Raw genomic sequence first — 27,388 nt, 5'->3', positions numbered from 1 at the left:
CCGCTGTCGCTGGCGTGACGTCCTGGGGGCGGGCCCGCGGCAGCTGTGGGCGTGGCCGAGCGGGCTCGCCCCCGCTCGGGCTCCCTCCCGCCGCTCTACCCGCGGGTCTCCCTGCTCCGCTGCCGGGTCCCGGCCTCCGGTCCCGGAAGTGGGCTCGCGTCCTGCGTTCTTGGCCCCGGGCCGCCGCGACTGTCGTCACGGTGGCAGCCACTACATCTCGCCCCACGCCGGCGGCGCTAGGCGCCGTAGTGCCGACGAGCCCCGAGCCCATGACAGGTCAAAGCCAGTCGGCGGCCGGGTCGGCGGCGTGGAGCACGGTGTTCCGCCACGTCCGGTACGAGAACCTGGTGGCTGGCGTGAGCGGCGGGGTCTTGTCCAACCTGGCGCTGCACCCGCTGGACCTCGTCAAGATCCGCTTCGCTGGTAAGAGCCCGCCCACGCCGCGGGCGGCTTCCCTCGCTGTCAGCCCCCCGCGAGGCACTGAACCCCCAAAGGAAACTCGGTCTCCCCAACCTCCGTGCTGCAAGAAGGAGGGCCCCGAAGATGATGCTGAGTACTTGCGGTGCCTGGAGCTAAGATTTAGGAAGGGAACCCCAGTTACTGTACCTGGCCTCGGCTTTCCCCGAGTCTGGTAACCCTAAGGGATAGGGAAAGTGAGCGAAGTTGGAGAGAAAGGAGAGCGTCCCATTTGACCCTGGTGCGTGCGAGTCATTCGCTGTTGAGGGTAATTTGAAGTCTTAGGGCAGCCACGTGTTGGGCTGTGTAAAGTCAAACTAAAGTGCAAGTCGTTGAGCTGGAGCATAGTCCTCCGCAAAGAGTAAGGACTAAGTTTGGGATAAAAATATTCTTGAAGTATGCATTGTCCAGTGAAGGAAAGAGGAGCTGCTGTACTCTAAATAACTGCATTCAAGTGCGGATTAAGTATTTGGAAATTAGCTCGGCATCTTAGGTATTAACACCAAGTCGAATTTCACAGGTGCTCTTTGGTAACTATTTAGAACCCATTTTCTGTTATTTTAATTATTACAAGCCATGGGGACAAGATCATGATGGGAAAAACCACAGAGACTGCTGACCCAAGCTAGTGGGAGCCCACGGACTCTGGACTGACAGCTGGGGAGCCGGCATGGGACCGCACTAGGCCCCTTGAATGAGGGTGAAAGATGTGTGGCTTGATGTCTGTTTGTGGGTCTCCTGGCAATCGGATCAGGACTCATCTCGAGTACATGAATTGGCGTTTTTAGAGCCCATTCCCTATGGTGCCATGCCTTACTCAGCCTTGATGCAGTGGGGAGGAACCTGGGCCTACCCCAACTTGGTATGCCAGCCTGTGTTGAATACCCAAGGGAGGCCTTACCCTCTATGAGGAGTGGGTGGGAGTGGGATGGGGGGGGTGGGGGGCGGAAGAAGGGGAGGATGGGGATCAGGGGGTCGCATGTAAAATATATATATATATATATATATATATACATATATATATATATATATAAAACAAGCCAAATTCTTCCTTGAAAAATAAAAGTTTTCTAAATGGCTTTAGTAGAGTATTTTAATTTCATTCAATCTACTTGGTGTATGTATGTATGTATGTCTTACTGTTTGAACAACAGTATCCGAGCTACAGAAGTATGAACTGTTTCTTGCTGTCAGGGAACTTAAAAATCTAATTGGCCTAACTTACATAAGAGAATTCTACACAACATAAAATCAAGAGCAAAGTAGAATAAATCCGAATACAAAATAACAACACAAATAGACTATATATAAAGAAAGTTGGGGCTGAAGAGATGGCTTAGCACTCCCACAGGACCCACGTTGGGTTCCCAGCACCCACTTTGTGTAGGTGACTCCAACTGTCTATAACTCCAGCTTCAGGGAAATCCAGCACCTCTGGCCTCTGCTCGCACCTGCACTCACATATACATACCCACACAGGGACACATGTAGGCAATTTAAAATAATAAAGGTAAATATTTTAAAAAGAGACATAGGTGGCTTGTATGTATCTTTAAAGGTTCTGTGACTGTTAAAGTTCTCAACAAGATTAATATTTTGGCAACCAGAGAGGTGACAAGACATTCTGTGGTGACAAATAGGTGATACTTGTGGAGTGTGTCCTAGAAAAGATACCACAAACACGTATAATTCCATGGACTTTGACATGCATCTGTAAATAATTGTTATAAGAAAGTTATGACTATTGGCAGTAACTTTCGTTGAACATTTCCTAGGACTTTATTATCCAGATGATGGCGGGAGCTGTTGAGTAAGTTGCCCAGGTCACGAGGTTGCAAACACCAACCTGAGGTTTGAGTTCAGCAACTTCACTCTAAAACTGTCGTGCACTTAACCATGCTCCACATTAACTCCGAATCCCTGCTCACGGTGGCTTGAACATGAATCAAGAATTTCAGACTTCTGGAGGTGTGGGTCTGTGTCCTGGTGTCCCTCTCGCACAGCCTCCTCTAGGAACAGAAGGAAGAGTTGACATTTTTATTAAGGAAAGGGTTGGCCAAGCCGGTGTTCAGACATTGCTGCGAAGCTGACCGAGCCTGAGGCAAGGGAAACCTCCGTACCTGAGAAGATTCATTATCTTAAATCAAGCAGAGTGTTGGATACTTGTAAGACAAACAAGGTGGTTAGAGACAGAATGAGGAAGTAAGATTAGCTAGTGACCCCTAATTGAAGTCCTTCCCACATCACAGCAGGCCTGTGTAGTAGTGCAGTTTGGATGGTGGTAGGAAAGAGAGGAATTTGGGAAGATGAGAAGTTGAGTTATCTTAGTTAGGGTTTCTGTTGCTGTGATAAAACACCATGACCAAAAGCACCTCAGGGAGGAAAGGGTTTATTTCTTCTTACAGCTTTATAGTCCATCATCCAGGGAAGTCAGGGCAGAGAAATCCAAGGCAGTGACCCAGAGGAGGAGCTGATGTAGAGGCTGCGGAGGAGTGCTGCTTACTGGCTTGCTTCTCAAGGCTTGCTAAGGCTGCTTTCTTAGACAGCTCAAGACTACCTGCGGGGGGGTGGGGGGGGTGGCAGCCCCCCTCCACACCGTGGTCTGAGCCCACCTCCACCATTAATCAAGAAAGTGTCCTACAGACTGGCCTACAGGCATTCTAGATGAAGGCATTTTCTCAGTTGAGGTTGCTCTTTCCAGATAACTAGCTGTGTCAAATTGACATAAAACTAACCAATATAGGCATCAGGACTGAGTAATTCCTAGATTTTGTGCTTTCATGGAATTAAGCCCACTTAATAAAATTATTGTCTAGCAATGAGGAGGAAGGTTAGTCCTAAATGTGTGTGTTACGAAACCAAACAATTCATTGACTCCCAAATCAACTGGAGTGCCAGTGTCCCTGGTTTAAAGAGCATAGAAATGTTATGTAAGAAAGGTGAAGGAACTATTTGAGTTTCATGTGGGAAATGAACTCCAGTTGTAAGTTGGTCCCGAGGTCAGGCATAGGTCAACTGGAAATTACAGGAATGCAGAATTAGGCCTGGCAAGGTGGTGGTATTCTGCAATGAAACTCATAATGACAAATGTGGCTGAGACATGCTGGTTGAAAGAGGTTAGATATGTAATATTGTGGATGAGCTCAGGGTTGAGTGTTTGCCTAGGCACCCGTAAGTGTTAAGCTCAACACCTAGTATCACAAAAAAAGTAGAATTATCCATTTAAACACAAGTAAAGGGAATGTATTAATTAGAGAAACAAGCTCTTCAGTTGTGACTGAGCCAGCACCTCAAACAGTTTGTCCCGAGGTGGTAGGACTACATAGTACGTATAGCCAGTATACTTACTGTCGTTCCTCAGACTGATTTCAGTGACCGCCTTCTGTCTCGGCTCCTCCCATATACCAGCTCCTTTCTTCAGTTACTGTCTTTGGCATCTTCCAGTGTTACCACCGACTGTTTCAGTGATGTGAGATCACTGCTTATATGAAATTCCTCAGCTCATTTAGACTAAAACGCACTGCTGGTGTAGCAACTTCTATTTGACATTAAGGAGACCCTCATTCAGGTCTTCATCTCAATAGTCTCTTCTTCTCTCTGCCTTCAAATTTATTCCACTTGAGGACACCACAATTTCCTTTTCTTTGTATGTATATAATGAAATTTTTACCCTGATAGTAGGACAACTATTTTATTTTTTTCTTTTGTTTTGTTTCAGTTTGGTTTTTCAAGATAGGGTTTCTCTGTGTAACTGCTATGGCTGTCCTGGAACTCAAACTCAGAGATCAGCCTGCCTCTAGAGATCAGCTTGCTTCTGCTTCCCAGTGCTGGGATTAAAAGCGTGCGCCACCATGCCTGTCTGTTTTGTTCGTTTTTTACATGAGGAAAGGAAAGGAGGAAGCAATTTCCTTTCTCAAAACATCTATGTGATTCTTTTAGACGTAATTGGACACAAGTTTGAGAAGATAATGCCTTGAAATCATAGCCAAACTTAGGTGCGTTTTTGATTTTTGGGTTGGTGGGGGGGAGTTGTGTTTTTTGGTTTTTTTTTCCTTTAGAAACTTTGTAGTTAGGTGAACTGCAGCAAAACACCACTAACAGACAGAATGGCTTAAACAACACCAGGAGTGTTTTCTCCTGGGGATCTGGGGACCAGAAATCCAGGATCAAGGTGCTAGTGGGATTGGTTCCTAGTGCGAACCTGCCCTTGGCTTGCAGATAGCCTTTCAATCTTCATTCCCCAGAAGGGCCGGCTGCAGTGCTGTGACATTGAGAACTAGGCTTTTACATGAGCTTTGGAGATAATACAGTTCTCTCCACAGCCCCTTCCCCCACCCACCCTTGCTTCCACACTAATTCCCTACCATTTCTTCCTCCACCAGCCCAACATTGGTGCCACCAAATCTCCAGTTCTCCTCCCAGATTGCAGGGTGTGGGGCAGCATGCTTGTATTTGCTGTTAAGTGTCTCGCTGTAAGCCTTTCCCGTCCTTCTAGAGACCAGCACCTAGTCATCGTTTCCTGTTATTCACCGTTATTACTAAGATTAACTCTCCAACAGTACAGCAAGCACTGGTTGTACCTATGAAAAGCAGAGGAACTTCGTTTTGCCTTTTGTCGCGTGCTATCTGAAAGTTTGTATCTTGTGTAAACTTATAAAATGTAGGAAATAGATGATAGTGTACCCACTTTAGAAAGGAGCATGCTGAAGCTCAGAGGGGTTCAGACCATGTAATTAATAAAGGAAATCAGGTTCCCAAGCCAGGCTTCTCACATAGCCCAGTGCACTTTAATCTCAACTCATAGTGTGACATCGACAGGTTAATGATGAAGGAAACTGACTGCTTGCTCCAGCTTTGCATGGCACTGGTAAACAGTAACGGTTCTTCTTTGCCAGGCTCCAGTCTGTACAGTAGCAAGTGGGGGCAGCGAGTTGGGCATGCTTACATGTAAAAGACTGTAATTTGTGTGAACGTTTTGGAAGGCACTTTCACTGTGTATTTCTAAATTTACATTTCTACACTTTGACCCGTATCACTTCCCTTTCTAATGGCTGATGGTAAAGAAGTAATAAGAAACCACACAGGATATGTGTGGTTTACAGAATATTCTTAGGAGAACTTTGTATTAGGAAAAAGATAAACAGAACACCAGTCGGTGATGTTACATACCTTTAATCCCAGCACTCTGGAGGCAGAGACAGGCGGATTGCTGTGAGTTCAAGGCCAGCCTGGTCTACAGAGTGAGTTCCAGTACAGCCAGGACTACACAGAGAAACCCTGTCTTGAAAAACACACACACACACAGAGAGAGAGAGAGAGAGAGAGAGAGAGAGAGAGAGAGAGAGAGAGAGAGAGAGAGAGAGATGAGCAAACCAGAGAGAGGGAACAGGGCATGTGAAAGAGATTAATGGGAGGGAAGGATGAAACAAACAGTATAATGATGCGTTCATGTAAAAATGCTGTAATGAAACCCATTTCCTTACATGCTAAACCTAAAACATTGATTTAAAAGATGAGAAATGGTTCATTCATCAGAGAGGAGAGTGAGTGTAGAAATGATGGATGGCTATGAGATGGACAGCAGAGAGTGTAGAAATGGTAGATGGCTATGAGATGGACAGCAGAGAGTGTAGAAATGGTAGATGGCTATGAGATGGACAGCAGAGAGTGTAGAAATGGTAGATGGCTATGAGATGGACAGCAGAGAGTGTAGAAATGACAGAATGGATATGAGATGGACAACAGAGAGTGTAGAAATGATGGATGGCTATGAGATGGACAGTAATCACATTTTTTCAACATCTTATTTGGGGAAGTCTACCAGGAGAAATGTCTAAGTTCTAGAGTGAAGAAGAAAGGAACATGTGAAACTATATAAAATAAAATTGTTACTTGTATCATAGAATTGTATAATTTGGAATGTGGTTTTATAATTTGGTATCATATGCGTGATATGGAATGTTCCCTATTATTGAGAATACTTAATAGTCTACTTCCAGGATTAAGTGACTTCTTAACAATAAAGCAATTGTTGATACTGCATTGTTCCATATTGTTTTCCTACAACCTGCCCACAGTCCTGTTACGCATCCCTCATTCCCCCAAATTATCCTGTTTCAAATGTATTTTTCATTTCCTATAGAAGCAGAATAAAAATAAATGCCAAATTTACCCAGGCATAGTGGCACTCTGTACTTCAAAATACTACTGATGCTTAAAAACAGATGGCAATGTTTTCTGAGATGTAGACAGATCCAAGAGAGCTTTATGTGGTAGAAGAGAAGGATAAAAAGGGCCTCTCTTTCTTTTTAAGATGGTTTAGTTAAAAGGAAAGAAGAGGGTGGTGACTGGTCCCCGCAAGCGCGTCTGTGGATAGTAGTGCCATTTGTTGAGCTGTGTGGGACCTAGAATAAGAGCGGTTTGGGAAGGGTGGAGGAAACTGGTTCAGTTTTAGAAAATACTGTTCAAGTGAAGTACTCCGGTACTTTATATTCTGACTGTGTATGTGGTGGTAAAGAGAGAATGTCCAGGAGTAGGTTGTCCTTCCTCCAGACCCCTTCACTGCTCCCCCTCAGATCTTGCTAGCATTCTTGGTAGAATGAAGCAGCTGACTAGTTTATTTTTTTTTAGTAATATTTTTATTTTATATGTATGTACCATTTGGCCTGGTGCCCACAGAGTTCACAAGAGAGTGTCAGATCCCCTGGAACTGGAGTTACAGGTGGTTGTGAGCCATCATGTGGGTGCTAAGGATCATATTCGGGTCCTCTGCAAGAGCAACAAGTGCTCCAAACTACTGAGCAATCTCTCTAACTCCTGAGTAGTGACTTTAAACATTTGAGTTCATAATCATGAGTATCTGTAACAAACATACAGGTGTTTGGGGCTGTTTGAGGGGCACTTCCTGAAATGCTAGAGGTTTTCATATGCTCTTGGCTGAGTACTTTGATAGGTGTACTAATTTAAAGATACCAATATCCTAAAAAGAATTTCCTCCCCCAGAGATTTTTCTTTTACCTTACTTCCTTTACGGACCTGATTGTGTGTTGTGTCTGTGTATGATTCGTGAGCAGCATTCTTCTCACCTGTGTGTTCTTCAATGCAGTGAGCGATGGACTGGAAGTAAGGCCAAAGTATAAAGGAATTTTACATTGCTTGACTACCATTTGGAAAGTTGATGGACTACGAGGACTTTACCAAGGAGTAGCCCCAAATGTGTGGGGTGCAGGTTTATCCTGGGGACTCTACTTTTTCTTGTGAGTAGATCTGGGGGGCTTTGACATTAAAAGGAATCTTTGCTTACTACCTTTTTTCACACGTGTGATTGATGACTCATTTAATCCTTTTTTTTTTTTGATTGGAAGGATTAGAAAGCAAAGTTAGTTAGAAAGCTTGTTAGTTTCCTGTCTGCCAACTGTTATCAGAGATATTTAACCTGGGACAGAGTTGCTAACAGGAAGAAGGAAACACGGAGAGATGGCCAAACATCCTCAGAAACTATTGCTTTGGGCCAGTGGTGGTGGCACACACCTTTAGTTCCAGCACTCAGGAGGCAGAGGCAGGCCTCTGAGTTTGAGGTCAACCTGGTCTAGAGAGTGAGTTCCAGGACAACAGGGCTACACAGAGAAACCCTGTCTCAGCAAACCCCCTCCCCAACCCCACCCTTCCCAAAAAGGAAACCATTGCTTTGAAATGTATTCAGGAAAGTTAAAGGTTCAGCTGATCACTCTGGGCAACAGCATTAAAGAGCTTTTTGTTTTAGTTAAAGCCATTGGAAAAACTGCTAATTCTAATTTACAGTGACCCTTTACAACCTCTTCAGGAATTCTGAGGTGCTGTGACCATATTAGTACTCTGGTGCACTTTTAACAGCCAAAATAGACTAGAAAGAGATGAATTAACTGGTTATTTATTAGTGGTTTTGTAAGTGTTACAGTAGTAACCTGAAACTGTTTTTTAAGATGAATCCCACAAATTTCAATCCTTGAATTCAGTCGTTTAAGGAAACTATTTTCTTTGTGTATAAGAGATTAGTTCCAGAATACTCCCCAAGTAGAAAATGTCATAAGTACTGAAGTATAACATGGTTATATATTTATCCTCAGCGAGAATCCCAGTCCATGCATAATGAAGTTTAAAAGCAGGAGGGATAGACGTGGGAGTAGGTATAAGAACATACATACAGAAGATCCTTGTTGGGAAGGAATCTCAATGGCCGATTCCTACAAGAGTGGGGATACACTCCACAGGCCTCTTACTTGACTTGCCCGTCATCTTCACAGCTCATTTACCTGTCAGATACTGTCACTCTTTGGAATAACACCTGGTGCGTTCCTCTTAAAGAAACTGCAGCAAGCTCTTGAGCAGGAGTATATTGAGTATAAAAGGGCACGATCACGAAGCATGACACTGTTGCAGAGGAGAGTGCTGCTGCTGTGAGCTTCTGGCCTGGACAGTCCACTGTGTGTCTTAGCCACTGTTCTAGTGCTCTGAAGAGACCAAGGCAGCTCGCTCGCTCGCTCGCTCTTTCTTTCTTTTTTTTTTTTTTTTTTTTGGTTTTTTGAGACAGGGTTTCTCTGTGTAGTTTTGATTCCTGTCCTGGAGCTTGCTCTGTAGACCAGGCTGGCCTCGAACTCACAGAGTGCTGGGATTAAAGGCGTGTGCCACCACTGCCCAGCCTTAAGACAGGTCTTATAAAAGGAAGCATATACTCTATATAACTCAAATTTATAATGCTGTGTGTGTGTGTGTGTGTGTGTGTGTGTGTGTGTGTGTGTGTGTGTATCCCCAAGAGTATCTAAGAACAGGCTATGTGAATAAAGTATTATATGACAAGGATTTCTTACAATAGAATAGGTTGCTCCCAACCAAAATCTTTACAGAGGAAAGTGGACATTGGGTTAAAGAAATTGGGGCCTGGTAACACATCTCTAATCCCAGGTAGATAGGGGCAGGAAGATCAGGAGTTCAAGGTCATCCTTTACTCATAGTGAGTTTAAGGCCAGCCTGGCTCACAGAAGACCTGCCTCAGAGAACAGAATAGGGACTGGAGAGATGGCTCAGCTTGCTGATCTTCCAGAGAATCGGAGCTTGAGTCCCATTCCTACATTAAACAGCTCACAACAACCTGTAGTTCCAGCTCCAGTTTCTGTGGGCACACATAATAGAAATTTTTATTTACCATATAAATAACAAAAAAAACCAAAAACAAACAAACAAAAAAAGCGGGCCTGGTTTGTCTTTCCTGCTCATAAACATTTAGTGGCTGTTTGCTGCCAAACAAGACCTAAATCTCAGCCTGCCCCTCTGTGGCCTCTTTCTCCTAGAGTGCATCCCTCTGGCTATCACTTTCCCTGTTGAAACCCTGCTGCCTCAACACCCAGTCCATGACACTTCTGCACAGGGACTTCTGGGATCTCTCAGTCAGTCTCTGAACACCTCAGGACACTGTTGTTGACACTTACTTTGTTACGGCTGTTAGTACACCAGTGTCCTCGTCAGTCTGTTAAAGGATCCAGTGCGTGCTCACCTCTCTGCCCATCAGAACGCTGATCACTGTTGCTGAGCATGTGTTCGCCTGGTGCCAAGGTCCATATCAGCACAGCATCTTTTCCTTCTCCCTCTTGCGCTGCTATTAATGGCGGACGGTGTAGCTAGACTATTACACACACACACACACACACACACACACACACACACACGTATATTCCTAGGTGTATTTGTTTATGGGAGGGTACTATAATCCACTGTGAGCCATTTCCGGCCTATCTGTTCTTAAATGAGGTCTCAATTTGTGGTTTCATTATGCGTTGACTTTTTCTTTAGAGATTATGCTTTAAAATGGACGTTTGCTTTATGACTCGTGTTCAAATTAAACTGCTTGTGTTTAATATTTTTAGTTACAACGCCATCAAATCATATAAGACAGAGGGAAGAACTGAACGATTAGAGGCAGTAGAATACCTTGTCTCGGCTGCTGAAGCTGGTAAGGCAATGAAGACATCACCTTCCAAACTTAATTCCTTGGGCAGGGGCAGGGGCTTGAATGTATTGACTGAAGGTCTCCCTCTGTAGCCCAGGTTGGCCTTGTGACCTTTTGCCTCCAGGCTTGATTTTTCTTTCTTTTTTTTTTTTTTTTAAACCTCCTCACCCTCGTTAAACATTAGAGGTTTAAATGTGTTCATCTAATCTTGTGAAGTTAGGAGTCGATAGACTAAGATGGTTTGGGAGGGGCTAGAAAGGTGGCTTGGCATGTAAAGAGTATTGGCTGCTCTTCAAAGGACCAAGAGTAGATTCCCAGCACCCGCATGGTGGCTGGGCCATCTCTAACTCCAGTTCCAGGGGATCCAACACCATCTTCTGATCTCTGAGGGCAACACACACACACACACACACACACACACACACACACACACACACACACACACACACGATGCAAATACATACATGCAGAAATGACGTTCATATACATAAAATAATTTTTGGAAAAATTACTCTTAAGAGATGATTTGGATAAAGTGTTTCAACTTATGTAACTCGGGACCTTTATTCTCCTGCTCCTTTGTGTATGCCATCAAGAAAGACAGTGTGACCCATGAGTGCTCATAAAGCCTGTTTTGATCCCTTGCATACCTTGGTTTCTCCATGTTTACTGGGTATTCTTTAAAGCAAGAACCATCTATTTTTGAATACTTACCTAAGTTATGATAGAATTTGATATTTATTTACTATTACAGGACACTCAACAAATAAGAAAATTAACCAGATGTATTTTTTGGTGGGGCAGGAGATGTTTGGCTGGTGTTTGTTTGTTTTAGATAGACTCACATAACACACACCCAGTCTGGCCTTGAAATGACCTTCCCACCTCCCACCTGCCAGCAGATGAAATTTTCAGCAAAGTAATCACTTCTGTAAAGATGATAAAAATGTGCCTTATTCTCTGTGATGCGGGGAGGCTATGGTGACTACCTTTGAAAGGATTTGAGGGTGTTGTGGTGGATCTTGGGGGGACATCCATGTGCACATGCGGCTTGAGGAGCCACATTCCTGGTTCTTCCCTACCCCAGCCCCTCTGTTTTATGTGCATCTCCTAGGGTCTAGCCTCTACCTGGGGCTTCATTGGTTAGGAGTCTAGATAGCTTGGCTCTATCCTTACAAGGAAACGGTTTAACGTTTATCTTTTAGTCTACCTCTCACTAACTAACCACAGGAGGAACTTTTTTGACCAAAGCTAAGTTTTTCCTTTGACTGTTGGGCGGCATCTCAGAGGCCATATCTCACTGTCCCAGATCATCTCACTGTCCCAGATCATCTCACTGTCTCAGATCATCTCACTGTCTCAGATCATCTCACTGTCCCAGATCATCTCACTGTCTCAGATCATCTCACTGTCTCAGATCATCTCACTGTCCCAGATCATCTCACTGTCTCAGATCATCTCACTGTCTCAGATCATCTCACTGTCTCAGATCATCTCACTGTCCCAGATCATCTCATTGTCCCAGATCATCTCATTGTCCCAGATCATCTCACTGTCCCAGATCATCTCACTGTCTCAGATCATCTCACTGTCTCAGATCATCTCACTGTCTCAGATCATCTCACTGTCCCAGATCATCTCACTGTCTCAGAGGCCACATCTCACTGTCTCAGATCATCTCACTGTCCCAGATCATCTCATTGTCCCAGAGGCAGCTGCTTCATGTCTTATTCTTTTAGAGTATGCTAAATGGATTGGATATCATTGCCCTCGTTTTCTTCATCAAATTTAATGTCCTACTTATGCACTGGTATTTCTGTTGTTGTTGTTGTTGTTGTTTTGTTTTTAAGATCAGAATTCACTATGTAGCCTAGCTGTCCAAGAACTCACCATGTAGACCAGGCTGGCCTTCTGATTCATACAGATCTGCCTGCCTCTGCCTCCTGAATTCTGGGATTAAAGGTGTGCGCCACCACACCTGGCTTTACCCCAACTCTTGATCAAGTGGGCCTTCTTTATGCTATGTGCACACTGTTGAAAAAAATGTTCTTTTCTAATGAACTATTCTTAATTTGGATTAAGTGAATCAGTACCTGTATGCTAATTAACCTTTAATATGATTTTAGGAGCCATGACTCTCTGCATTACAAACCCATTATGGGTGACGAAAACTCGCCTGATGTTACAGTACAGTGGTGTTGTTAACCCCTCGCAGAGACAGTACAAAGGAATGTTTGACGCACTTGTGAAAATATACAAATATGAAGGCATGCGTGGATTGTACAAGGTAACAAATTATCATGAATATCCTTTGAATAACAGGAAACAACAATTAATACTGGCTTTCACTTTTGCTTTTGTTTTGGGGACAAAGTCTTGCCGTATAGCCCAGTCTGCCTTCAACTCAACCTCCTATCTGAGACTGCGGTTGTGAGGTTACGGGCACATGCCACCATACTGGCTGCTGCTTGTCCTTGCTGCCCGGTTGGCGGCTCTTTTGTTCACTTCTGAATGGCCTGTGTTTGGTCCTAAAAAGAAACCAAACTTATCCATGAAATAATTGAATAAAGTGGAAATTTTGTTTATAATTTTGAAATTGTTCTTTAAGCTGTGTGTCCTCTGTCTCCATGACTTTGATTTGTCAGGTGTCTTTAGTGAGTCATGCAGTTAGATCACCCTTTGCTTACTGTAGCCCTTGGAGGTTGTCTGACAGTGTGTGGAGAAGAGGTTGGGGTCTCAACAGGGTCTTATTTTTACTGACTATGAGTATAACATGACTTTAAAAATAATCACCAAGAGGAGAAGTCAGCCCTTACCTGTTGGTTGTTTGTTTCTTCAGCACTGGGAATTGAATGTGTGTGTGTATATATATATGTATACATATATCTGGTTTTTGAGACAGCGTGTCTCTGTTTACCCATGGCTGTCCTGGAACTCACTCTGTAGACCAGGTTGGCTCCAAATTCACAGAGATCCTCTTGTCTCTCACTGCCCAGTGAATGTAATATATTTGAAATTTCTTCCACTGCCCAGTGAATGTAGCATATTTGAAATTTCTTTCACTGCCCAGTGAAAGTAGTATATTTGAAATTTCTTCCTAATGGCAGCAAAATCTGTTTCCAGTTTTGTCCTTTTTTCTCTTGCCTTAATTTCTCTTTATATTAGTTACTTGTATCACTCTGGGCACAGTGTGTGAGAGAAGGAGAGCTCACATGGCTTGCAGGGTCCGAGGTGTCGGTCACATGGCTTGCAGGGTCCGAGGTGTCGGTCACGGTCTATGGTGGTGACGGGCAGAGCAGCCCCACGCTCAGGAAACAAAGGACCATACGCAGGAGCTCCACTGGCTTTCTCCTTTTCCGTCTGACCCGACTCCAGCTCTCCAGCTCACAGAATGTTTATCTGTGTGCTGTGTGTGTGTGTGTGTGTGTGTACCACCCTCACATGCACACCCACACCGTATCTCCCTGGTCACACTGACAGCGAAGATTAACCGTCATGGTCCTTTTCTGTCTTTTATTTAGGCTGAAGGTTGCAAAAGTAGGAAATTTTACTTTATTTTTTAAGAATTATGTAATAGCTTTAAAATCACTAGCATTATAAACTTGAGGTTATGGATTACTTACTGATCTATCTATAGGCAGTTTTGTTTGGAATTGTATCATTCAGTTCTGTATTTTCTTTCCTCACTTCTTACCCTTTTCTCTGAGAATACCTTTGCACAATCCTTTGAGATATCATTAGCTTGTTTCTGTTTTTATTTTTTTTTACTAAATGTAACCTATTCAAACCCCAATTCTTGATAGTGTGGGTCTTTTTCATGTTTGTATATATAGTATTTGAAGAAAAACAACCCATGAAAAAAGAAGCAGTACTGTTCTCCTGTTCTTCTTCTTTTTTTAATGATTTATTTATCCTATGTGCATTGGTGTTTTGTCTGCATGTATGTCTGTGTGAGGGTGCTGGATCCCCTGAAACGGGAGTTAGAGACAGTTGTGAGCTGCCATGTGGGTGCTGGGAATTGAACCCAGGACCCCTGGAAAGAGCAGACAGTGCTTAACCACTGAGCCATCTCTCCAGCCCCTGCAATACTGTTCTTTCTTTTTGAGACAAGGTTTCTCTGTGTAGCTTTGGAGCCTGTCCTAGATCTCGCTCCAGGCTGGCCTGGAACTCACAAGATCCGCCTGGCTCTGCCTCCTGAGTGCTGGGATTAAAGGCGTGCGCCACCACCGCCCGGCCTGCAGTACTGTTCTTAGTACCATGTATTAAAATGGGATTTATGTAAAACGTAGGTGAATTTACATAAAATAATATGAAAATATTTTAAGTCTGTCTTTCATTCTAGCTGTTTAATTTTGCTTTTCTTTACCGTTCCCTTTAGGGATTTATCCCTGGGCTGTTTGGAACATCACATGGTGCCCTTCAGTTTATGGCGTATGAACTGCTCAAGTTGAAGTACAACAAACACATCAATAGATTGCCAGAAGCCCAGCTGGTGAGAGGGTCCCTTTAAAGTAATGAGGCCACTAAGTGGGTGGAATATTTTTAATATGTTTACTTTGATGATATTGCTATCATAATAAATACTCTGTCACTAATTTAACTAACAGCTAAATATTTTATAAGCTAATGGCACAAATGTTAAATAGAACTCCATATTAAATAAACCTTGTGTTAAAGAAGGAACAGTATTTTTTATTTGTTTAAATGGTTTTTGTATGTAATTTTTGCTTTTAAAGAAATGCTATTTATGTTCTCATTTTAGACCACAGCAGAATATATTTCTGTTGCAGCACTATCCAAAATATTTGCTGTAGCAGCAACATACCCGTATCAAGTTGTGCGAGCCCGTCTTCAGGACCAGCATGTGTCTTACGGCGGCGTGATGGATGTGATCATAAAGACATGGAGGTGAGAGCATGCCTAGACTGTCCACTCCATGATAGGTTTTTAGGATTGGCCAGTTTGCTGTGGAAAAGACATGGTTGGCCGTCCTTACTTTCCTGTTTCCTGTATATGTCACAATACGTCTCTGAAGCCTGGTTTCTTGATTGGTAAAATCAGACTGTTCAGGCCTACAAAGTTGTCATAAAAACAATGAAGCAGATGCCAGTGCTTTGAAAACTTGCCAGCACAGAATTGAAGTCGCGAAATATTTGATTGACATTGGATATAAGAAGTCAGAAAGCTAGTTAAGTATGTTTGAGGCCTATACCTGCTACTGGCCCTGTAACTTTTGCAAGTACTTGTCTCTGTATATAGAAGAGATTATGCATGAGAATAAATGATTTTAGGCATTAAGGAAATAAACTTTTCATGTGAGCCGTATTTAGTTTTTTGTGTCACTGATACCAGTTATGAGATCGTGGACATACTGCTGCTTGCTGGTTTGTCTGAGAGAGTCTCTGGATGCCGCTCTCACTGGCTCGCTATTGGTACCTAGTGTCTAGTCCAGGCCGACTTCAGAGACTTCAGACTCGTCACAGTCCCTCCTGCCTCAGTCTCATCCAGGGTGCTAGGGTTCTGGGCCTGAACCCCCACACCTGGCTGCCATGAGGGATGGCCAAGTGCCTGCCTTCGATCTGCTCAATCTCCAGCACCACCGTCCTTGTAAAACATTTGGGTGACTCACTAAACAGACGGCACTGCCCATTCTCCTCTGAGGTGTCCTTACCTCTTCCTTCATCCGTTTATAAAAGTTACGTGGATGGCACGTAAATCAAATTCCTTCAGGGCATTGTATGCATGGTTTGTACACACCCACGTGTAAGTAGGGTGAGGCTTGACTGCTTATCTGTGTTAATGAAATGTTGGTGTGTTCACACTGGCACTTAGGAAATTAAGGTGTCTGTCCCTCCTTTAGGAAAGAAGGCATCAGTGGATTTTACAAAGGCATTGTTCCCAATTTGATCAGAGTAACTCCGGCCTGCTGTATCACCTTTGTGGTTTATGAGAACGTCTCACACTTTCTGTGTGACTTCAGAGAAAAGAAAGTAAGGTAAAAGAAGATTCCAGTGTATCTGCTTGAGGCAGCAACCAACTCCTTTGTGTTTGAAACACAAAACTCAGAAGAATACAACAGCATCACACCTCACGCTCAACATGACTATATCAGAAGTCAGAGGACTGAAAATCTTGATGTTTTCTGCCCTGGGCTTCTCTTATGTGTGGAGCTTGGCTGCCTCTGCCTGCAGTGGACACCATAAGCATAACGTTGACGCTGATAGCCAGTATGAGAATGGACACGGTCTTCCATTTCGTTGTTGAACTAGAAGCTAATTTGCAATATTTGTAAATAATTAGATGAATTTTTTTTCTGAACTCTCTTGCCTGGATTGGCTTTAAAACTGACCCACGTGCAATAGCAAGGAGCTGGCTTCTTACAAGAATGGCTGCATGTCAGGGTAAATTAGACACGGGGGACTTAGGAATAAGGTGTTATACAGATCCAGCCCATTCTGAATGGAGATGTTTTTGTCAGAAATAAAGTCCATTATAAATGTGCTTTCATTTTAATCCAATTGGAACACGCTAACTACAGAAACTGGAGAATTCATGTATTTACTCTGAGAAATATCTGCTATCTTTCGCCGTTCCATTTCTTAATTATTTAAAGTGTGATTCTGGATCCCAACCGTGTTTTTTGGCCATAAACAGTATGTGCTTGGAGTATATAAAGTCTGAGCTTCCGGGATCCAATGAAGCCTTCATGTAGCATGTGTGGTTATAAATCACTCATCAGGAATGCCGGGTTCCATTTCAGAGAGGGTATGTTTGCTGTGAATTTGTTAAAAAACTAAAGAAATAAACATTCTTTTTTGTCTTAATTTTTAGATTTGTGGATCCCTCTACATTGGTTGCTCAGATTCAGGTTGAACTACAAATTAGGTTTAAAGTCTCCAGGTATAAAGGCCTACCCCCAAAAGGCTGCTGAAGTAACACTAGTTTCTTCTCATAAGAAGCTACAATGCCGTTGTACTAACATCTATTTTTTTTGTAAATAAAACATTATGATCCGCTATATTTAAAGGGGTCTTTGAAAATAAGCCTATTTTCTGTATTTGGAAATGGCATTGTTTTTAAAATAAAAATGAAAAGATAATTTATATTTACAAATAATTGTGTTTACTGTAATATTTTTACCCTTTTTTAGTGTGTTTTTTCAGTTACAATGGTGCATTTTTAAATTGTGACACACTGTAACAAAAAGCAAGTTTCCAGCAAGTTTTCTAAATTCTTGATGTGTAACTCTTTAAGATTCAGGGACAATAAGTCAGTATTCCCAAGAATTCTTAGAAATTTCAAAATTACTATTTTATACATAGTCATAACCATACACTTTATTTGGATAGCTCAAATTCTTGTTTAAAGAATAAAATACACTGAGTTTAGTAGTTTACAAAAAACTATAGCCTATGGGAATATTTAAACAATGGAAAACATAATTTAAAATTCATATCTCCCAGCTAAGGAAACTAGAATTTTGGTTTTTTTGTTTTTGTTTTTCAAGACAGGGTTTCTCTGTGTAGCCCTGAATGTCCTAGAACTTGCTCTGTAAACCAGGCTTGCCTCAAACTTGCAGAGATCCACCTGCCTCTGTCTCCCGAGTGCTGGGATAAAGGCTTGTGGCACCACCGCCCAGCTAGAATGTTTTATAAATCATGCATTTCATCTGAGTTATACTATAATTTGCATAAGATTCACCCTGATGCCTGTGTCTGTATGGAGAGGCAAGCTACAGTTGATGTTAAAGTTTTAGAGGTATCATAGTCATTCGAATCCTCCTAAGTACCCTAAATTAATAAGACAATTCTTGTCCTCTGAGAGCTTATAAGCTTGCATAATAAATGACTGGGAACATGGAGGGTCATACAGTGCTCTGCAAGAGCTCTGTTAGTCATTCAGCAACATTATGGAGGTACCTCTGTCAGGAGTACTGATGACATAGTAGTAAGCAAACCAGTTGGATTCACGCCATTAAAAACATTTACACAGAATACAGTTGTTGGTTATTGAATGCTATGAGGCAAAAGCAGCAGTGAGGGTGATGTGAGATGTAGGACAGTGAGAAATAGGAGGCCTCAAAGCAGGAAGTAAGTTGACTAAGAGGAGAGCAAATTGAAGATGGGGCCATTGCAGTGTGGCAAGGTCACAGGTTGGAGAACCTGACTGGCTTCTTAGTTTGGCTGTGGTTTTCTCTTTGACCTAAGACAAACCGTTTCGCTCCTGTCGAAAGCACCTTTATCTGTAAAATGGTGTTAGATCAGTACTAGTGATTCCCAAGGAGAAACTGCTTGTTGACGTGAAGGAGGGTGTGCTCTAAGAAATCTGTAATGTAAGACTGGGCCCAGTGGCACACACTTTCAATCCCAGCACTCAGAGGTCTGAGTTTGAGGCTAGCCTGGTCTACATAGAGAGGACTAGATAGCACAACTTTAGCCTGACACTACAGAACGTGAGGAATGGATTGGGCCACAGGTTGTCCAGCCCAGAGATTATAGACCAGGTTGTCTCAGACTTGCAAAGATCCCCTAACCCTGCCTCCAGGTGCTAGGATTAAAGGTGTGTGCCACCATGCTCAGCCCATTTGGTTCTCAAAGCAAGTGGTCATTGACTTACGAGAAGCAAGTTGTGTGGGGGAAGGTGTCAATGTATTACTAACAAGGATAATCAAAGAGTGGACATGTGTGTTGTGGGATATTTTGGTTGCACTCTGTCACTCCCCAGACTGCCAATAAAATTAAACCTTGGACCAGGGGGAGGAGCCAGTGACTAGATGACCAGAATTAGCCATAGAGAAGCCAGAATTTGGATAGAGAAGACACACAGGAAGAAAGGGGCAGGGACTAGAGTTTGAACTTCCTTTTTGGTTCTGGGATGCGGTGTCTCTGGCCCAAAAGCAAGGTCAGCTAGTTGCTACTCAACCTCTCTGGGTTAGCAGGTTTTCACTGCAGCCTTTGACTCCCGAGTCTTACTGATAAATGCAGTGATAGAGATTTAATTTAAAACTACATATCTCGCCGGGCGGTGGTGGCGCACGCCTTTAATCCCAGCACTCGGGAGGCAGAGCCAGGCGGATCTCTGTGAGTTCGAGGCCAGCCTGGACTACCAAGTGAGTTCCAGGAAAGGCGCAAAGCTACACAGAGAAACCCTGTCTCGAAAAACCAAAAAAAAAAAAAAAAAAAAAAAAACTACATATCTCAGTTGCAGCAGAACCAGGGCCAAGGGACCAGAACCCCCACCAGGCCTTGGCCTGAGTGGCCGGTGGGATGCTGACTGTGGGGCTGTGGGACAGTAGACAATGATTAAAGTATCAGTAGTTTCATGTGCAGCTCCTAAGCTGACAGAAAAGCATCAGGTGTGAGCTGTTAGCTGGTACCCATAGCCCTGAAAAGGGGATCTGGATGTGTCACCAGCAGTGTGTGTTACAAATGAACAGGTTTAAAGTACATAGCTGTACTTTGACAGAATTAAATGAATCCAAATAAAGAGCATAATGCAGTAGCTGGGCTAATTAACATTAACAGAAGCCAGATCTTGCCCAGTCTTGTAGCCTGGTAATAAATTTAGACTGGGAGATCTGGATTTTATGGACAAACAAGTAGGAGATAGCAAGAAAGCCACCAGTTAGGATGCCTTGATGAGTAGCTAGTCAAGAGCTAGTGACTTTAACCTGCTGCATGGAGTCAGAGATGATTGACAGCTTGCAAAGAACTAGAGCAAGATTTCCAAAGGACCAGGAGTTTATTTTGAAGAGAACTCTGGCAGGTGACAGCGGAGGTGGTCTGTTCTGGGCGGTGAATTATCAGTGTGATAAGTGGAAGAACATGCTAAAAGCTTGAAAGCAGAACTTGAGAACTCTTGGAGCCTTAAACATGCTGGCTTCTTAAAACGCCATGCTGGGTGAAAGGGGGAAAGTAAGTGGACCAGAGAAATGTGTCTTAGAAAACAGGAAAACACATCAGAAAGGAACAACTCAAAAAGAAGAGTGTCACTGACCCTGTAAATATTTCAGTGGGGGGAAAGCCACTGATAACTTTATATTATAGACTTAGAGAACCTGAAGATGGGTTGCAGGCCGCTGAGGGAGTACTGTCCCTCTTCCTTGGAGTTCAGCAGATAAAGGTGAAGAACTGTAGCTTGAAACATAACAGACTAGGAGAAGGTGGAAGTTGGGGAGGTTGGCAAAGGGGTGAGAGGGTGCTTTTGAAGATAAAGGCACAGCCAACACACCAGCAAATAGTAGAGGTATGTGTGCCAGGGAACAATGGTAATAATCCATTGGTATGCCTAGCCATGCACTGAGAAAGGCTGTTCTACTTGAGAATATACTTTTGTGGCCTGACATTTAAGTTTTGTACCTTGAGGGATTTGTTTCCACCATATCAAAAAAGGCGTTTTAAGAAACCAGCATGTTTATTAAGACTCCAAGAGTTCTCAAGTTCTGCTTTCAAGCTTTTAGCATGCTCTTCCACTTATCATACTGATAATTCACCGCCCAGAACAGACCACCTCCACTGTCACCTGCCAGAGTTCTCTTCAAAATAAACTCCTTTAAGCCCGACCCATGGTCCTTTGGAAATCTTGCTCCAGTTCCTTGCAAGCTGTCAATCATCATCTCTGACTCCATGCAGCAGGTTAAAGTCACTAGCTCTTGACTAGCTACTCAAGGCATCCTAACTGGTGGCTTTCTTGCTATCTCCTACTTGTTTGTCCATAAAATCCAGATCTCCCAGTCTAAATTTATTACCAGGCTACAAGACTGGGCAAGATCTGGCTTCTGTTAATGTTAATTAGCCATCTAAAGAGTATATGTTTGACTTCAGGAGTTATCAGTTTTCCTTGGGATATGGGCAAGGAATATTTCTATTTTCAATAGAAAATAAAATCCCCAAGATAAAAATATTTATTCACTTTGGCAGCAAAGTCAAGCACTTGCAAAATGGCATGGAAGTAAAATTATTTGCTTAACCTTTGTGCTGTTTTCTGAAGATGTGTTAGGTAACATGTAGAAACTATGCAAGGTTTTAGGTTACTTAAAAGTCTTACCTTTCTGAAGGATTAAACAGAAAGCAGACCCTGAAAGCACCTGTAATGAATATATACCTATTATTAGCTTCCACTTCCCTTCCTTCCTGAAGTAGCCAAAATTTCCTATGGGAACTTCCCCTCTCCCTCCACTCAGCTTTGTGACTGAGGTGCACCAGCCTTCCCTGAGCTGGAGCTGGGCCCTGATTGGCCGAGCCTGTCTGGATGTACAGCTCCATTTATAGTCATGAATGGCTTATAAATGACAGGTAAAGCAGTCCAGTTAGAGTGGCTGAGACAAATGTTTTTCTCGGTATCCTGGCATAGATTCTGCCCTTCCTGCTCCATTCATGACAGTGCATGTAACTTAGTCCTCATGAAATCCAGTTTAGGATGCTGATCGGACAAAGTAAGTGTTCAAAATGGAGTCAGCATCAAGGATGTAACAAATTTTAAAAAACAAACTGTGTCCTCAGTCACAATTATATTGGATTCTGGATCAACTCTCACACTTAGCAACATGTACCTGTGGAGTTCTCATCTAGGTGAACAATAAATTTATTTAAAAATAAGTGTCAATTTGGCTCTTCAATTACTGTAGCTAAAACTTTCTAGGTAATACAGAACCCGATGTTGACATGAAATTTTGTCACTTTCCAACCAACTGTCATGGTGGGCCCATACTTACCGTGTTAAAACGTTTATGAAGACCTCTGTGTGATGATGTCATTTCTCCAAAATCACAGAAGTGGCTGAGGAAAGCTGGCCCATCTACAGTATTTGCCCTTGTTCGTAAGAGAGTGCATGTTGGTAGGCATTGGCAGGAGACACAGAAATCTTCACAGTCAAAGAGATCCATTCACATATCCCTCCAACATATCCCTCAAATTCCCTCCAGCCATTAACAACTATCTTAAAGTGATACAGATCTGAATTCTGACCATCCTCACTCCAGATAGTGAATAGTCCATTGCTTCAAGTTGCACCCAGTAAGAGACCTTTCCCTGCACTCATCTGTCAGAACTACAGTACTACAGCCTTGGATTTTTATCAGCATATCTCTGTGGGCCAATATGCAGATTTACCTATAAACCAGGTTCATTTTTTTCTTTTTCTCCAATCACCTGTTGCAGGAGCATTCCAGGAGACCATAGCATGAACTGTAGAAGAAGCAACACAGCAGGAGTTTGTCTTGAAGCTGTGTTAGCCACCTGCTCATGCATCTTATTTGTACCTCTGGACTTCCTGTGGGGGTCCCTGCAGGTGTCATACAGGGAAGTGAACCCCACGAAGAGATAAGAATGAAAACCTGGTGCAGATTGACTTTGTCAACCTGGATCAGACATCGGGGAGTCTAATGACAGGCGGTTTATTCCCAGTGTATCTAAGCCCAGTACAATTTGAGACAAAACAAAACAAGTTCCCTGGTGTCATACAATCCCCACTGCACAAAGAAGCATAATCACATTGAAACTCAACTCAGGGTACATGTCATTTCCTCCAAGAAGATGGGTTCTAGCGATACAATACCTGTACTAGCTTAGGGACCTAAGGGTCTGTCTGTCCTGGTCTTGGTCATACAGATAGCATAGAGGTCATCTAGGCTGTTAGCCACCTCTGGTCCTGCTTGGGGGAGCTTGGGGGAGCCTCTGCCTAGCAGGGGCATTTAGATTACTAGCCATCTCCAGTCCTGGTTGTAGGAGCTTGATATAGCCTGGCCCAACAGATAACACAGATCACCAGGCTGTTAATCACTTCGAATTCTCAGCTTCCTGGATGGAAGAACCGGTTTTTCATCTTTCCCGTTGGAAAGACAATCCTGTATGCTTAACATTCTTGGTTTTTCTAGAGCTCTGTGGGCACAAGGGCCTGCTATGCTCCCAACAACTTCCCATGGGGTGTCTTTTAACCCTTCTGTGACTGCTTTCCTACAGACAGCTAGCCTGTGTCCGAACTGGGGTCGTGGGGGAAAACTCAAGCGGCTTGGGTCACCTGATGTTTCCACCAGGGCCCACTGACTGTAGTAAGCCACACGCTCCTTTAGAAAATAGCCATCTTCAGTAAAAATCATAGTTTTCCTTCAACTCCTACAAATCCTGTCTTTGATTCTCTTACTGATACTTGCTAAAATTGCCATTTCTGTTTGCCATAAACACAGTTATTGGAGCTGCTGGACCAAAAGCACCAAATGAGACCACTTCTGTTGCTGCCTGAATTTACTTCAGAGCCTTCCGGTCCAGTTCTTCAAAACTGGCAGACATGGGGGTGACTGTATACTTGGGTTAAAGTATCACATTCAGATGTTGCATACTGTCTCTCAAACCCAAGAATGCCTACAAGTGGTGTGTACAAGAACGGCTACAAGTTGTTTTCTTAATGATGGCAAAAATGTCTTTCCAACAACCTGTCTTTCCCTCTCAGAGACACATGAACGGACCAGTATTGGCTCAAGACACCCCAAGCCCCAGCACAAAGGAGATTTATTTCCCCAGAGGGATGGAGGGCAGGGAAAAAGAGACAAAGACAAGAGACAGAATGAGGGAGAAGGGGAAGGGAACGAGGGAGAGGGGGCAGGGTTATTTGCCCAAGAGTGCCAAAGGATTGCCTCTGGATAGAGAGGAGACAGAAGAAACCCATAGGCAAATGGTAGTGTACAGAGGTAAAAGGGGGAACCCCCATGTTAGGGTAAGGGGTTTAATTTTATTTGGGCATGTTAATTGGTTGAGCCAAAGGGAAATTTTGATTGCTGGACTTCAACACTTTGATAGCTGGACTTTGGTAGTGCAGAAGTGGCCAAATAAGGGAATGGATCTTGGCTAGCTTTAGGAGTGCAATTTGACAGTTTTTAGCAAGGCAGAGGAAATGGGGGAGAAGGACAAGGCCTGTCAGAGCCATGCCTGCCACACTCAGGCTGCCTAGAGTCCCTTCAGTACATACCAACATAATACACAATAATAACCTCTCGAGAATTTCAGTGAAGTAGTGGATTCCTGTATCTTTGTGGGAGTTATTTATCTCCGTCCCTCTAGTTCACATGAATCTGTGAACACTATATGTTTACTCACTCTCTGTTGGGTTTTAGTATTTTATTTTTTTCTAGGGGCGCTATACAAATGAGGGAGATTAGCTCATGGGCTGTGATAGGAGTTCCAAATCGATTACCCCATGGTTGAAGGGCAAGAAATAAGGAAGTCGAGATTTTTTAGTGTTGGTCAGTTTCAGATCATGATCTGTTTCAGATACCAATGTGATATCAATGCATGTGAAGCTGGGGGAGGAGAGGAACCTGCTGCTGAACCACATCACTGGTTATAAACCTCATCAACATCTGTATCTTATTTCATACTTTGACCATTCCTTCCTTGACTAAATGTTGTCACTGGCTTGATGATATTCTCTGCTTTGGATTCCTATACTTCTATCCACTAAATTTCCTCAATCTGAACTTTTCTATCTTGCATTTGTCTGTTTTCTTTCTTTGTAATATGATCTCATCTCATAGCTTTAATTTTCACATCTTGGTTTTTCTTTTTCCTACTCTGGTAGTCCAGGCTGACCTTGAACTAGTGTACTGGCTGGTTTTACATCAACTCGGACACAAGTAGAGTCATCAACAAGGAAGGAACCCCAACTGAGAAAATGTCTCTGGAAGATCAGGCTGTAAGAAAGCCTGGAAGGAGTTCGAGGCCAGCCTGGTCTACAGAGTAAGATCCAGGAAAGGCACAAAGCTACACAGAGAAACAGGAAAGGCACAAAGCTACACAGAGAAACCCTGTCTCCCCCCCCCCCCCCGCCAAAAAAAAAGAAAAAGAAAAGAAAGAAGAAAGAAAGAAAGAAAGGAAGGAAGGAAGAAAGCCTGGAGGGCATTTTCTTAATTAGTGATTGATGGGGGGAGGGCTCAGTCTATTGCTGGTGGGGACACCCCTCACTGCTGGTCCTGGGTTCTATGAGAAAGCAGGCTGAGCAAGCCATGATGAGCACCCTCCATGGCCTCTGCATCAGCTCCTGCCTCCAGGTTCCTGCACTGCTTGAGTTGCTGTCCTGACTTCCTTTGGTGGTGAAAAGCCATGTGGAAGTGTAAGCCAAATAACCCCTCCCCGCCCCCCCAGCTTGCTTTTGGTCATGGTGTTTTGTTGCAGCTATAATAGAAACTCTTAACTAAGACAACTAGCAATCCTTCTGCCCACCTAAATGCCAGGATTACAGACTCGTGCCACCATTCCTGCCTTTAGTCATCATTTCTCTGGGGAAAACTTCCAAAGAGCTGTCTCGGCCTCCAAGCCGTCCGTCCCTTGAGCACTGGGCCTTCACTTCTCACTTCCTGTTGGCCAGCTCTACCTGGATGGCCTATTAGCAGTGCGAATCAGCATGTTTAAGTCACCACTTGGTCTCCAGGTCTGCTTCTGACCGCATTTCTACTTCTCCCAGAGTCCACTACCGAAACTTTGAAGTGATTCTTGATTCTCCTACAGTCACGTTCCCATATCCTGTTTGAAATCTTTAATTCTTGGATATGTTTAAATCCCGTGTTTTGTTCCTACACTTATCAAGAAAGGCGTATTGTTCCAGTAGCTGCTTTTAAAACATGTGGATTATATACATAATATAAAGTTCCCATTTTGCCTGCTTGATATGTATGATTTGGCGGCACTTAATGTACTCAGTGTTATGTCCCCACTGCCATCCCAGAACATTTTCGTCACTGCAGAACGAAATCCTACCCTGCTGAGTAGCCGTTCTCTTCTGGCAATCACTAGTGTGCAGCATGCAGCCTTTGGTCTGGTTTCTCACACTTAGCATCATGGTTCTAGGTTCATCCACATCATAAGCATTGTGTTAATAATTCTTTCTATGGCTGGATAATGCCACATTATCTTCATATACTTGTTGAAAGGTTTACAACAAGCCCCCACGGTCAGGCGTGTCTGCCTATGCCTGGCGGATACTTCCGCCTGGCTAGGTCCAGGTCCAGATAGCCATTTCCGGGTCAGGGCATCTCGCGGGACCAAGATCCATGACGTCCCACTAGCCACGTAAGCGCGCAACGTGGCCATGTGATCTACGCGCTTGCGTGTAGTAGTGACGCTGATCTGTCCACGCCCAGCCTTTAAAATCAGGCGCCATGTTCCCGGTTCCTTCTTCCTCTCCACACACGTGTTTCCCACAGGCCTGCTCACTCTCTGTCCCTTTAATAAAACTCTTGTTAGCGGATTCTGTCGTGTTTCGTGGCATTTCCTTGCAGGGTAAGCACACAACGCAGTCGAAAAACTAACATTTTTGGTGCCGAAACCGAGCGGGCGCTTCCGGGCGCCCGGCGCCTGGCGTCTGGAAACCCGTAAGCCGGGGACTGCAACACTCTGCTCCGTACGCGACAGACCGCTCTCCATTTCGCCTGACCGCAAAAATTCCATGCAACACCGCTTTCTCCGATTGGTGAGTCCCCCCATTTTCGGCCAGCGTAAACGGTTTCCTGAATCTGTGAGAACGACCGTTGATCGTCCGGCGCCTCACCAGTATTCTTGAGACCGGGGGAACCCCCGGCCACGGTCTTCATTGGCTACGGTCGGCCCCTATCGCAGGCCTCAGATTTCTAGCCCTCTCCCACGTCTGCAGCCTGAGATATTTCTCGCGTTGGGACCACCGCCGTTGGGTGCGTCCTGGGGGCCACGTGGGGCCGACACGTTCATCCGGCTTGACGAAGCGGCAGACGCTGTCCGGGTTCCCGGGGAATCCTTTCCTCACGTGGCGAGGGCCCCTGTTTCTGTGGCTGACGAGCTAAGGAACAGCTTGTGCCCGGTATCCGTCCTTGGCCTTGGGGACGCCTGGGGCCTTGGCTCCGGATCACGTTTGTTTTTTTTCTTTTTTATTTTTTTCTGCCTCTCCGCTGCAGACATGGGAAACAAGGCTTCCAACCCTGTTAGTCCT

At 43.9% G+C, this 27,388-nt stretch overlaps 1 protein-coding gene across 1 annotated transcript; it reads left to right on the top strand.

Moving 5' to 3' along the window:
* Positions 1-37: 37 nt before the first annotated feature.
* Slc25a32 (solute carrier family 25 member 32) lies at positions 38-17,554 on the top strand. The gene is made up of 7 exons (XM_052747709.1): positions 38-423; positions 7,562-7,712; positions 10,356-10,441; positions 12,565-12,725; positions 14,817-14,930; positions 15,201-15,346; positions 16,299-17,554. The coding sequence occupies exons 1-7, from the start codon at positions 270-272 to the stop codon at positions 16,435-16,437; spliced, it is 951 nt and encodes a 316-aa protein (XP_052603669.1). The 5' UTR covers positions 38-269; the 3' UTR covers positions 16,438-17,554.
* Positions 17,555-27,388: the final 9,834 nt, after the last annotated feature.

This window comes from Peromyscus californicus, unplaced genomic scaffold (assembly GCF_007827085.1).
Source record: "Peromyscus californicus insignis strain IS unplaced genomic scaffold, ASM782708v3 Scaffold_20__1_contigs__length_68692818, whole genome shotgun sequence".
NCBI classification, from domain to species: domain Eukaryota; kingdom Metazoa; phylum Chordata; class Mammalia; order Rodentia; family Cricetidae; genus Peromyscus; species Peromyscus californicus.
Note: the sequence above shows the minus strand (reverse complement) of the source record. Positions and strands in the feature narration are given on the sequence as shown.

What these genes read in the sequence shown, in the direction of transcription:
- Slc25a32 (XM_052747709.1), top strand. Translation starts at nt 270, where the DNA reads ATGACAGGTCAAAGCCAGTCGGCGGCCGGGTCGGCGGCGTGGAGCACG. An exon ending in TGGGGACTCTACTTTTTCTT is followed by an intron (nt 7,713 to 10,355) that starts GTGAGTAGATCT and finishes TAATATTTTTAG; the next exon opens with TTACAACGCCATCAAATCAT. An exon ending in GCATGCGTGGATTGTACAAG is followed by an intron (nt 12,726 to 14,816) that starts GTAACAAATTAT and finishes CGTTCCCTTTAG; the next exon opens with GGATTTATCCCTGGGCTGTT.